This window comes from Corvus kubaryi, unplaced genomic scaffold (assembly GCF_017639235.1).
Source record: "Corvus kubaryi isolate FWS band 111438036 unplaced genomic scaffold, C.kubaryi_AGA036_p1.0 37300, whole genome shotgun sequence".
In the NCBI taxonomy this organism is placed as follows: domain Eukaryota; kingdom Metazoa; phylum Chordata; class Aves; order Passeriformes; family Corvidae; genus Corvus; species Corvus kubaryi.
In genome coordinates, this window is record NW_024581093.1 from 16303822 (window position 1) to 16316591 (window position 12770).

Here is a 12770-nt window from a genome sequence, read left to right on the forward strand (position 1 = left end):
GAAGGCAATGCAATGGGACATGAAGTAAAACATGTATGCATTTCCTTCTTTATGAGAGAAAACCTTTTATTGTGCAGAGTGCTTATCTGTTAAAAACCACTAAGATGAGGTAATAAAATGTATATGTTGAAAATAAGCTTTTGCCTCTGCTTATTTATATTAGATTTGCCTCTCTTTCTCTCCATCTCTATGTACGTGTTCTACAGGCTACAGAAGCATATTTATCATATGCTGAGCAGTAGGACAAACCCATTTCACTCTGTATCCTCAGAAGAGGGAAAAAGTGGAGTTCAAGTCATCCATACATGGAAAAAAAAAATTACTTTGGGTCCCTGAGCACCCAGGTAGAAAAACATAGTTCTAAGAAAGCAAAAATGATACAAAATCTAGATGCAGGCTCAAAAACCTTTCATAATTCTCCAGAAGGAGCTGGATAAAATGGTAAGTTTCTAATAGTGCATTAGATTGCACCTGTTCCAAATAAAATCAATCCAGTCATTATGCTCATTCTTCCTCTTTTTTTTCTTTTTGTCTTCATCTTGGAAACAGACTACAAATCTTGCAGAGAATCTCAGCAGGATGCCAAATCATTTTAACTTAGCCCAGCAAGATACCCATTGGAACCACAGTAGAAAATACGGATTTTGAATTAAAGATCAACAATTATCTAGATTCAGACTTATCTTCTTTGTTTTCTTCAGTATTGTCTAATTAGTCAAGGCTTTATTCCTTTTATCTGTTATATGTGTCTTTTACTGGTGGTGTCACTTGTCTGCATGAGACGGAAGCAACAAAGCACACAGAAACAACTGCACTGAGAGGAAATAAATCTGTTTTCAAAAGTCTCCAGGCCCTTCTGGGTGGATGTAAGAGGGGTACCAAGAAAGGCAGAGATCTGTACACACTCTTGTGGGCATGATTCCCTCTTTCCTAAGCTCTTAATCAGGCAGAGAACTATTAACCTTTCTGTAGTAGCAACTACATTTTTAAAAGTTAAATTAAGAAGCCAGGCAATATGAAGATAAAAAAAAAAAAAAAAAGAAAAAAAGACTTATTAAAAAAAACCCCCAAAAACAAGGCTACAGTACCTTCTTATATAGGATATACACATATATATAGTGACACTTACTCTGTGCAAACTTAGGAGGATTGTCATTCACATCAGTGAGTGTAATTGTCACTGTTGTAGTTCCAGAGAGTCCACCCATATGTCCTCCCATGTCCTTTGCTTGGATGACCACAAAATATTCTTCTTTGGCTTCTCTGTCCATGTTGGGAAGAGCTGTTTTAATTATAGCTACAATAATGGGGAGGAGAAACAGTCAGGCATAGACACAAATTCAGTTTGCAGCTGGTTTTATGGATATATGCAAATATTGGTATACAAAAATGGCAAAGGTCCAGTTAGCTTGGCTCTTAACACAAAGGATGAAGAAGAATTTGAGATTTTGAAAAAATTGTATTAGAGGTCACCTACCTTTATTGAATTAGAAGTGCACAGAAACTGTGGTTCAAAACCCAAGAATTAATCATAGTTGTGATACATATTTGTTTTACATTTTATTCCTGACAAATGTCTTGGTTTCCGCCCTACCTCCCACAGAAATCCATCTTTTCCCCACAGAATTCCCAAACAGAAGATAACCACATAGAAAGCTGACTCTGTGAACACCGTTAACCACATCTGTTCAGATTGTTTAAAGTATTTTAAACCCAGCCCATTGTTTAATCTGCTCTTGTGTATATTGCAGGCTACAGTTGTTCTCTTAGTCTTAAACTGAGTGTGTAAACTTGAACAGGAGAGGGACAGACTCCACTGTCCCTCCTCGAGGGGTTCACCTGTGGGGCAATGACCTCAGGAAGCTGCCATCACCTACTTTATCAGGTTAGAAGCTTTTAAACCTACAGAAGTTAAATGATCTGATGTATATCAAAATATAAAATGTCAGTGGGCTGAAGGAAATATCAACAATGGACCGTCTGGTTAATTTTGGGGTCAGATCCACTGTAAACTCCTACAGATTTCATGGACATCTGGTAGAAGAAATCATCACGAAATACTCAAACCATTTTTTCTTTCCAAAACTTTTCCACCTGTACTGTGCTATCATATCCACAATACGTATGGAAAGTGCAATACTCGAAGTTTAATGGTAAATTTAAATAGTGCTCAATGAAGTTTAGTGAAGTCCACCATAATAGTAAGATCATAATGGACTAAAGAAGCCCCGCTAAACCTAGGGAAAACAATTCAAAATGTTAAATTGAAATATGGCTTTTTATTTCTTTTAATCTATTTTATAAAAATGCCATTAAAAAAGAAATCATTTTTTCTTGCAGGCATCAACAATAACTCAACAATTCTTTGTTTTAGTTTTGATTTCTCTGTTGGGACTGGAATAAGTGTGGAGGCTTCATCCAGCTCTTACTCTTTTGTGGGACACAGTTTCTATTAAATAAGCTTTTTAGAAATGGCACTCTGGCTGAAATGCTGAGATTACCTATTCATGTAGAATAAAGAAATATTCCTTGCCTTTTAGTAAATTCTAAAATTTATCCATTCTAAAGTAAATGCTAATATTTATTAAATATCCATTTATCTTTAACAATACAATACTAAGAACCTGATCAGACCTTCTTTTCATGGCTGAGGACCACGCTGAGAGCAAGGGGGTGTAAGGCATTTAGAATAAAGCAATACACTTCCTCCATAAACCACCAAATATAACATGAGAGCAGACTTGTAACCTACACTCTTGTAAATTTTTTCCATAAAATATTTTTGGTTTCTGCCTCACATATTTTGTAATTCTGGGGGAAAATGAAATCTCTGCCTTACGTCTGCAACAGCCAAGCCAGAGGAATCTCTTGTTCCCGAGGAACTCAGAGCCACAGAAGGGTTGGGGTTGGAAGGGACCTCCGGAGATCAGCAGGTCCCCCCTGCCAAGGAAGGGTCACCTGGAGCAGGTGACACAGAACATGTCCAGAGGGACAGGAAAACTCACAATCAGTGAGGTTTTTATTCCAGCGTGGGGTAAGTGGGGTTTGGAGACTCAAGGCCAATGGCACAGCAGGTGAAAGTGCCTCAGGAGGGAACCCAAATTATTCTGCCACACACTGAAGAAAATGCTTGTGTTAAGTTTTCTGAGTGAAAGCAGGGGAACAATAAACCCCATTTATCAGATTTGATAGGTGCAAAATACAGTCAGTGAAAGAGTAGGGTCATTTCCTCCATGGCAGCCTGGGTAGGAGAGTAAATGATGCTTAATTCTAAAAGCATTTGACAGTTGTGGCTGGTTTGGACTGACTGGGTTACTATTGATAAATTATAATGATGTATTCTGCAAATAAGTCTATTGTTATAAGTGAAATGACTCATAAAAAGCATTCTAATGCAAACCTAGGCAATCAGAATTTGGTTCACATTCATTTTTTTCATAATAAAGCTGATTCAAATATCGATGAACCCTTATTACAATGGGGCTTGTATTAAGCATACTATACTTTATCTCCATTATTTATTTTTAGACAGTGTTTCAATGTTTGTTTGGGTTTTTTAATTTAATTTACATCATTAACTGTAGCCTACAGATGAGTTGTATGAGATGCCATATTTTGTATTCTGCAGTTTCCACTGAGAAAAGTCAATTATTTCACTCAAGAGATGTTTTCTCCTAGACAGGTATTTTAATTTGTCTCTTGATGCATGGAACACTTTAGCCCTTGCCTATGGTTTGAAATATATCAGGCAGATTAGCACCTTTAGAAGTGCCAAAATAAAAATTAAAATTTGGGCTTTTAAGATACAAAAAATTTTGGGTTTCTTTTTCTGTATAAAGGTACTAACACAAGCTGTTGTTTCAATAGTTTTATACATATCTGCTGTCACAGACCATAAACCACTTGCCAGAAGCTGAGTCAAAGTCAAGTTTCAATTTCAAACACAATAAAAGACTAAAAAACACTTTACTGTTTAAATTACTATAAGAGGAACTGAAGGTTTTTAAGCACCAAATCTATGCAAATTACACGGGCTGATTGTTACCGCTGCATTCAGAATCTATGGAATCGAGGTCAGCAACAGGGAAGTGTTGATATCTCTTAGGAGGCAAATTAATAAACACCAAAAAGCTCCATTCTTGTCTATTGTGATCAAGACAAATACAAGCTGAGAGAGTTCTGCATAGAGAATCTCAAGGATATTTATTTGTTCTTTTGCTTTATTCACCACTCCTCAGGCTGGGCTTGCAGGAAGTACTGAAAGCATCTGCTTATTTTTAGAACCCAATCCAGGCTCATCAAATACCAACATGCACCCAGCACACAGAACATTAACTCACTGAGCATTCAACCTGCTCTGCTTCAGTTCAACCCAGAAACAAATGGAGAATAAAATCATAATCACTTTCAGCATGCAGTGATGGATGAGAAGGAGATGTGCCAAACAGGAGTAGTTTAAAAGTGAGAGAATTACCATAAACTAATGTAAGGCAGGTAGATGCTTGTTGGAAGATTGTATTCAGAACAGTTATCAATGGCTTACTGTCAACTGGAGAGATGGATGACATGGTTCATGGGGTTTGTTCTGCTTCTAGAATCATTCAATATTTCCTGAATGCCGGAAGGCAGGGAGAACTTATCAAGCCTTTCAGATGGCACTGAGTTGGGAGCCTTTGCAAGTACAGGAGGAATATGATTAGAGTTCAAAACAATTTTCACAATTTGGAGAGTCTGAAATAGCAGGATGCAACTCAATTTGGCAAGTAAAAAGCATTTTGTGTGAGGGAAACAATTAACTTCCCAATTACAATAGAGCAGATGACTCACAAGACAGAAGAGAATGTGGAGTCAAAATGAGCTGAATGTGAGAAAACAGCAATTTGCTGATAAAAATGCTCAAGCATTTCCTGGAGTATTAGTTAGTAAGTTATGTGGAAGAACTACGGCATAATCTTTCCAGTGCACTCACACAGGTAAGGCTGCAGCTGGAACAGTGTGTCCACGTTTGAAAAATATTGATTTTATAGTCAAGGAAGAATAAGGAAAGACTTTACCATCAAATATGTAAGCTACTCTCCTTTTCTACTGGGGATAAGAGAATGGGCTTAAAATATAACCCCAGAATGGGTTTCAGCTGCACCAAGAGAGATTTCAGTTGAACATTAGGGGAGTGCAGAAGGCTGCCTGTAGACTTTTCAGTTTTGTATTCCCACAGGATTTAAGGATCTATCAGTCAATTTTCTGCCAAAAATGGGAAGGGAAAAACCTGATCCTTTTTGGGGCCAAGGGCATTCACTGCATTCTCACCTGAGGTTCCTTCCTTCCATAATGTCTAAGTTAAGGCTTTGTCTCCTTGTAGCCTGAAATAATTCCCAAACCTTAGTGCTCTGAAAACATTCATAGACGTGTGGTACAACCACTGAACAGCCACTCCCAGAATTTCCCTACAGATCATCTCCCTCAAGCTGGAAAGATCAGGAAGCAGCTTGGAAAGTAAAGAAGCCAAGAAGCAAACTATTCCTTCCAAGGATGAAACTTGCCAATATTGAAGTGCCTATTTTTTTTTTTTTTTTTTTGGCTGAGTTGCTTCTCCTAAACAGCCATTGGTGTCCCACTGCTCAACAGCAAATAAAGCAGCTGCAGAAGGGGATTTACTTGTGCAGTGGTCCTGACTGCACACACTGAGCAATTTGCACAATCTGCCTCACAACTTGAATCAGTTAAAATGCACCCCTGGGGACTACTTTCAAAAACCTATTTGGAAGAATATACACTGTCTCACTCCAGAAAAGACCAGGGGAAAAGAAGCAAGTGGCAGAGGCTGCAGCTCGTGAAAAGGAAGAAGAGAAGCAAAAGAAGCAACAGAAATAAGGACCTGGCTTTCACCTTTCTCTCCATTTTTTAAAGGATCTCTTTATGATAATGCTATAAAACTGTACATAATAATAATTGAGCACATGGCACAAAACCAAGCAAGCACTATGCAAAATTGGAACCTGGCCCTGAAAAGCCTTTCTCAAGCATCCCATTCATCTCACATGCTTTGTTGAAGACTTCCTGCTATTTCGACCTGCATACTTTGATACTTGGAACTTTCCCTACTTCATGTTGCAAGAGCTAAGTAATTGCTTTGATCTTCCTTCGGTGCCAAAATCTTGGTGGAGATTCTTATTAAATATAACATTCATTTAGGACCCAAACTCCTCAAAATCAATCTTGCAATTTCTTCAGAGAGCCATGAGAGGCATTCTTTGTTTCCCCAAGAAACACAGTGTCCTCAGTGAGGTTTTAGCAGTTCATAAAAAAGGTTCATTTGGAGATCACTGGAAAATCTATGCCATAATTCTTAAAAAATGAGTAGATCACAACTACATTTACTCAAAGTTTAAAAAAATGTAGTACTTTGATGATGTGATAAAGGAATACTGATCCACTATTTTAAATTCTATTCACCTTTATCATAATCTCCTTAACAAGAATTATCATCAAATATTCTAATTTCTTGTTTAGTTCTAATGCCGTAGGATTTTTATTTTAGCAGAAGGAAACATATCTGCAATCTCTAGCAAGGCTGCCTAACTTTCCATAAAAGTCATTAATTACAGGAGTTGTATGAACTACATTCAGATCTAGATATATTTCAAATCAAAGACATTAGACACAGTAAAAATAATGACTAGGTGAAGAATGAAATGCTATATTACATTTTATATTTCTGTACCATTTTTGTATTTTCAGTAGAGGAGCTAATAGTGTACATATTTTATTCTAATGCTTATTTTTAAAAAGTGTATGAGGAAGATGGCACTTTTTGTTAAACCATGAGATTAAGGTTGAATATGGTTTTATTAATTCGTGTTTTTTAACCTAAGATTAATGGATTATTTTTTAAGCTCATATTGCTACAATTCTTGTGGTTTCTTCTCTTGTTTTCATTCTGAAGCAGACCATGCAAGTTTGTTATTGCATGGGAAATTACCTGCCTTTTCCTGTGTGCATTCTGCTAGAAGTATATCCTACAGGATACACAACTGGATAACACCCGTTGTAACGCTGCTTTTTTAGTTCAGGTGGACTTGTCTCTGGGTTTTAGAGAATGGGTACAAAGCTTTAAGCTCTACTTACCAGCCATTGCCTTTTCCCTGGGACCATTTCATTGGCATGGTGAAAGGATCACCCTCCCACCAGCTGAGAACAAATGCAGTAAATAAACATTTGGAACTGCATTTATGACCTCGTTTCCTTAGGATTCTATTTGTAGCCATCTAATAGCTGTGATTACACCAGACACTTTACAGAAAGTAGCCCTGGATTCTTTTTCAGGTGCTTTCCAACTCCAGCTGTGTAGTTCAAATTCCTCTCTCTCTAATTCAGGCCCTTGAAGCACAACATTATTTAAGTATGTTGCCCATTTTCCTACTCAGCATGAGGAACAGTCAACTTCAAACTACCTCATGAGCTTTCTAAAATGATAGAGCTATTGCTCTGAAATGCAAGAAATATGTGTGGTATCAGCTGTTCTTGTTATTGCCATTATTTGATAAACTCAAGAAGCAGAAATTGCTTCTTTGCAAACACCAATCTGCCTTGATCTTAAGCCACTCAGCTTTACCAACTGCAGACCAGCAGAACTGTTTTCAAACGTCCCTGCAGTGATTTTATGCTTCTTTTATTAATCAGCAAGGACAGCTCTTGGTGCCACTGAAGGGCCCAATCCTAATACCTGATCCATAATAGCTGCACTTTATTCTTGTAGCTAATGAGCGAGAGCTGCGGGACTGACTCAGCTCTGCTCTGGCTCTGTGTCAGTCCAGCCCTCTCCTAATGGGCTGTCACCAAGACAACTCACAGGGCCACCAAAGAGCCTCAGTACAAACACCTTGACACATCTCCTCGGCTGCACAGACTATTTAGTACACAAAGACAAGGAAAGACTCCCAGCAGTGTGAAAACAGACTCTGTCCCCAGCGTTGTGCCTGAGTGCTGTAAAAGCAGTGATCAGTGACAAACTCCAGGAATCCTTGTGTGTGCTGGAGCCACAGTGCTGCCCTGGGAATGCCACTCTGTGGGCTGCATGGACCTGGATGCTGCTGCACACACCTGCCCTCCTCTAGGGGAAGGTGTCCCTCCCGTGGCAGGGGTGGAATGACATGAGCTTTAAGGTGCCTTCCAACGCAAACCACTCTGGGATTCTGTGATACTACAATTCTATGAAAAGGAGTTTCTACCTGCCTCTTGCTAAAGCAGAACAACACCCACCCATCCCAGTTCATGCCTCTTTTTATTATTTCAGTTAGGAGTTTACTTAACTTGAAATCTGCAGTAACTGGCACGGCTGTGGAAGCAGCAGTAGTCAATAAAATGAGCTGGAAAGCAGCAGCCCAATCCACGCTCTGACTCATGTTGAAAAAGTACTTTCTCTACGCTAATCCCATGAGGGTTTAGATCTAAAGTATTTAGAAGCTGAACTATTTAGGAAGGCTCTGTTGAACACGAGTGAGTTCTGTTCCTAGCAGCTCATTACTTTCCCCTTACAGTAGTAGACTCCTTCCTGTACCAAAACTGTTTCCCCATTTCTCTCCATCTTGAAGTGCTTCCCTGTCATTGTGTCGTGTGTAATTACAGCAACAGTCCCCATGTCTCTCTTTTATTAACACCTCTCAAATATTTGTGTAGTGATTTCAAATCCTTCTTTAATCACCTCTGATCCAGTTTATACAAATGAAGTTCAATCAATCTTTCATTATAAGTAATAGTCTCCTGACCTTAGCTATCCTGCTTTGAACTTTCTCAGTATCTCAGCAGTGGTTTTTTATGATGACAACTCTTATCAGCCTTACACACAATATTCTGAGGGCATCGTGTACCACTGGGAATGAACTGGACAGTAACAACCAGATAGAAGAAACAGGCTGAACATCACAAACATATCTGTAACTGAAACCTTGCTGCTTTATCCCCTCTTGCTCCCTTGCTTGTTTTCATTCTGCTGGACTCTATTATAATGTCTAAATGGAGGCAAGATTGCAAATTAAAATAAAAGATTCAGATCTGGCTTTTGTTGAGTGACATTTTCATTCCTCCTACTGAATGAAACAAATTCATTTATGTGCTGATTTCAAAGGTTCAACACCGTGGACCAGAGATGGCCACACACTAAATCATTAAAAACTCCGCTGTTTAACCTATGTGCCCTTCCAGCTGAAAATTAAACCAGGTATAGGGAAAAAACCCACAATTATTCACTCTCCAAAGAAATATCCACATTCTGTGAGGAGAGTCTTCTGCTTTCTGGGTCTGTTGACTCTTCCACTCATCTCAGCAGTACCTCCTTGAGCCTGGGCTGTGTACCAAATGCCAATATCCAAGATGGCAATGCTTAAAAGCTGCTCTTTTCCCCCCAGACTGAGGGTTTGTGCTCCACTGATCCCATGTGCTTTCAAGTGCAGTAGGGCTTTGCTGTAATTTGCCTTGTTCGTGTAACTATATTTCAGGTGTGTGTAGGAGTGACATTATTTAAGTTCATGTGAAATGTAAATAAGTCAGACACAGCTGAAAATGTATTTCCTCTGCCATCCCTATATTGTAGAACACAGTGTCACTTCATATTACTTTCCATTATGATAATCTTATTTTAAAGCTGACAGTCATGATTTAATATCCTTGGAAAAGCTTAAAAGTGAGAAGTGTACTCCAGCTACTTTTAGCAGTCTTAAGGAACCCCCTTTCCCAGCATTTGGATTGTCATCATGTGGATTATGAGAGAATCCATACAACTCGTGTATGTACCTTTATAAATAAAACACACTAGTCAGGGAGCCTGGCATCAGTTACTGAGATGGAACCATAATGATATAAGGAATATATTTCAGCCCACCATGAGTTTCATTACTAATCTGATGCCATCACATTGTAAGTTTTGCCTCTCACAGAAAAATCTAAATCTGTGTCTTTGTCATGTATTATTTATATCCACCCTCTATCCAACAAACCAGTGGTCATAATAAAATTCACCTACAAAAAGGGAAAAATATTCAGAACAAGCCATCAAAAAAGCATTTACCCTAAGCCACATTCAGAGCACTAAGTGTAAAATAACTTCCGAATTACCTCCTTTCATGTGTCTATAACTCTTACAGAAGGACTTGCAAACCAGAACTGCAGCAATATATGCATTTTTCATCTCAGGTAATGGAAAATTATTATTTTATGGACCACTCACCAACACTTGTTTCTTTGTGCCCAGCATTATAGAATTGTTTCAGTGAGGAGGTTGAGAGTAATGCCAGAGTTCCAGCTGAGAGTGATTCAGATAAGGGCCACATCCAGTTACTGCCAAGCCAGGAGGAACCAAAAAGCAGAAGAGTAAACAACTGCTTTCCTCACACTTACCCTCAGGTGTGAGAACCCTTCCTAGCACAGGCATGAAGCCACACCCTACTTCTTTGCTCTCTCTTGTTGTTCTCAGGATTACAGAGGCAGAGAAATCAGGAGGCCTGGTTGGGTTAATTCCTCGTGGTTCACTCTCTGCATGCCATTAAAACCAAGCAGGAAGGTCAGACAATCCTTACTCTGAGCCAGGAAATTAAAAAAAATATATATATAGACAGGCTGCCCTGGTGTTGGAGCTGCACAGATCTACATTTACTCTTGGTTTCTTAGAAAGATAATAAAAGGCCAGTCGTCTAGAAGAACAGTAAATAGATCAGCTCTCAGTAGCCATACTTTTGTAACACTCGATACACTCCTATGAATGACAGAAAATATTTACAATCTGAAGTGGATCACTCTCACATAGCCCATTTCTGAAAATGCTGGTTCCATTTTGGGGAAGACACAATACCTGTGTTCAGAAACAATTCTGTTTCTAATTAATTGAAAAGGCTTTCAACTTATCAGGGCACTAATGAAATGTAATCACAGAGAAAATGCAGCTGTACACACACCCATGTTCCCTCCCACCCCCAAAAATATCCCAAACCCTCAAACCCTGAAGTATGTACCACATGTGGAAGATCATCTTCAGGTTTGATTTGTCTGGGGTAAAATACACCTCCTCTGCTTTAGTTTGTACACTGTCACAACAGTATTCAAACATCTTCCTGCTTGAAAACTTCCCCTGAAGGTCCTGAGGATTACAAGAAAATGTGTTTTCCTGGCTTAGTTACCGAGAGTTGTGATGGTTCACGTTACAAAGGTTGGACAAATATAAAGAAACAGTCCAACATCTTCACACTTCGTATTTGCTTTGGATGTTTTGCTTTAGAGCAATCTTTTCCACCCTGTATATGTGGCTGTAGTTTCTACATAACTACCTCCATCTGGCTGGTTTAATGATTAAACTTTTATATATATTTATATTTTACATACCCAAAACAATTTGGTGAGAGCAGGATTCCACCACAGATGAAGGACACTACATAGAGATGGCAAAGAAACAGGGAACAGCCTCAGTACAGAAACCCATCCTGTAGCAGTGAATTAGAGAAGAACATAATTGATGTTCTCCACAGATCTAGAAAAATGGGGAATCTGAAGCCATTTATTCACTCAGCAGCAGCTCCATAACATGAAGCCACTTAGGGACTCTGGCCACAGTTGAATTCTTTGTGAATAAATTCTCCTCAGACACTAACATGTCATTTTCATGGTAACTGATCTGCTCTGCAAAGGAATATTTGTAGCTGGAAATGAAGGGAGGAGGGGGAAATTAATGCCAGTGAAACAGGAGAAAAATCCTGATTTTCAGGTTCACCAAGAAGCTTTGGAGCTCTCTCTGGCTTTCAGGATAACGGGAATCGCTTTCCTAGGTGAGGAATAGTTACTTCTTTGGATTAAGCATCAGGGTTTAATGCAATACAAATAAGAAAACTGAGTAAAATGAAATCTTTTTTAACATTTGGAATAGTTCTTTCAGGCCATTTTTCTGTGAAAGAAAATCTTCTGTGTAGGTGGAGAATGCACTTCTCAGTTCCTTTAGGAAAGCTGATGTGTTCCCATGCTAAGGCACTAACTTTCCCTTGCAGAAGCTGAGAAAAGCCCTACAGTCAATTCCCCTCTAATTAACACAGCTCACACAAGTCATTACTGCAGGCAATAATTTGTAATATTAAAGAAACCAAACAGTATATTTTGATACTTGATGGTCAGAGGTCTGTTCAGAGTTATATTTCCACGACTGTGACAAATGAGACAGCAGGAGCTAAGGGCCTTCTCTAATAACACTCTCTTAACACGCTTATTTTTGGAACAAGCTGCTCTTTTTCCATTGTACTGTGCTAGAATTTTTCTCTGTAAAACTCTATTTTTCATGCAGTGTAAAAATAAAAGGCTGAATCACATTCCAGAGATCCCTTTCGTATTTAGGATAGCTGTCCTTCAACCAGAAAAATCCCCTTTAATGAACTAATTCAGTAATATTTATTGATGCACACTATTTACATAAAATCCCATAAAGTTAGGGCATTTCTACGAATAGGAAATAATTTTTCCATGCCATTTCACCAGAAAGATTTAAAGAAATTCCATCTTTTAAAGATTACAGGAGTGCTGTGTTCAGTACTGGTGAGAAAACTCAGTACACCTGATCTACCAAAAGAATTCTTTAATAATTTCTCTGAGCATTTATTTTATAATTTTCTTAAGTCTGCACAAGGACAAGAATTTTTACTCCAGTTTTACTGCTTTACAGCTGTATCAATTCAGGTGGGTATTTGTATGCTTTAAAAAGAGTTTTAGTTTTCTCCTTCACTCACAGTGATTAGAAAGGA

The 12770-nt window shown here is 38.5% G+C and overlaps 1 protein-coding gene across 1 annotated transcript in view; it reads right to left on the reverse strand.

The window, feature by feature from the left end:
- Positions 1 to 12770, reverse strand: part of CDH8 (cadherin 8) — a 153900-nt gene that overhangs the window by 66011 nt on the left and 75119 nt on the right. Inside the window, exon 6 of the mRNA XM_042027639.1 lies at positions 1130 to 1297. Coding sequence (XP_041883573.1) covers positions 1130 to 1297 — 168 coding nt within the window. The remainder of the gene's footprint in view (positions 1 to 1129; positions 1298 to 12770) is intronic.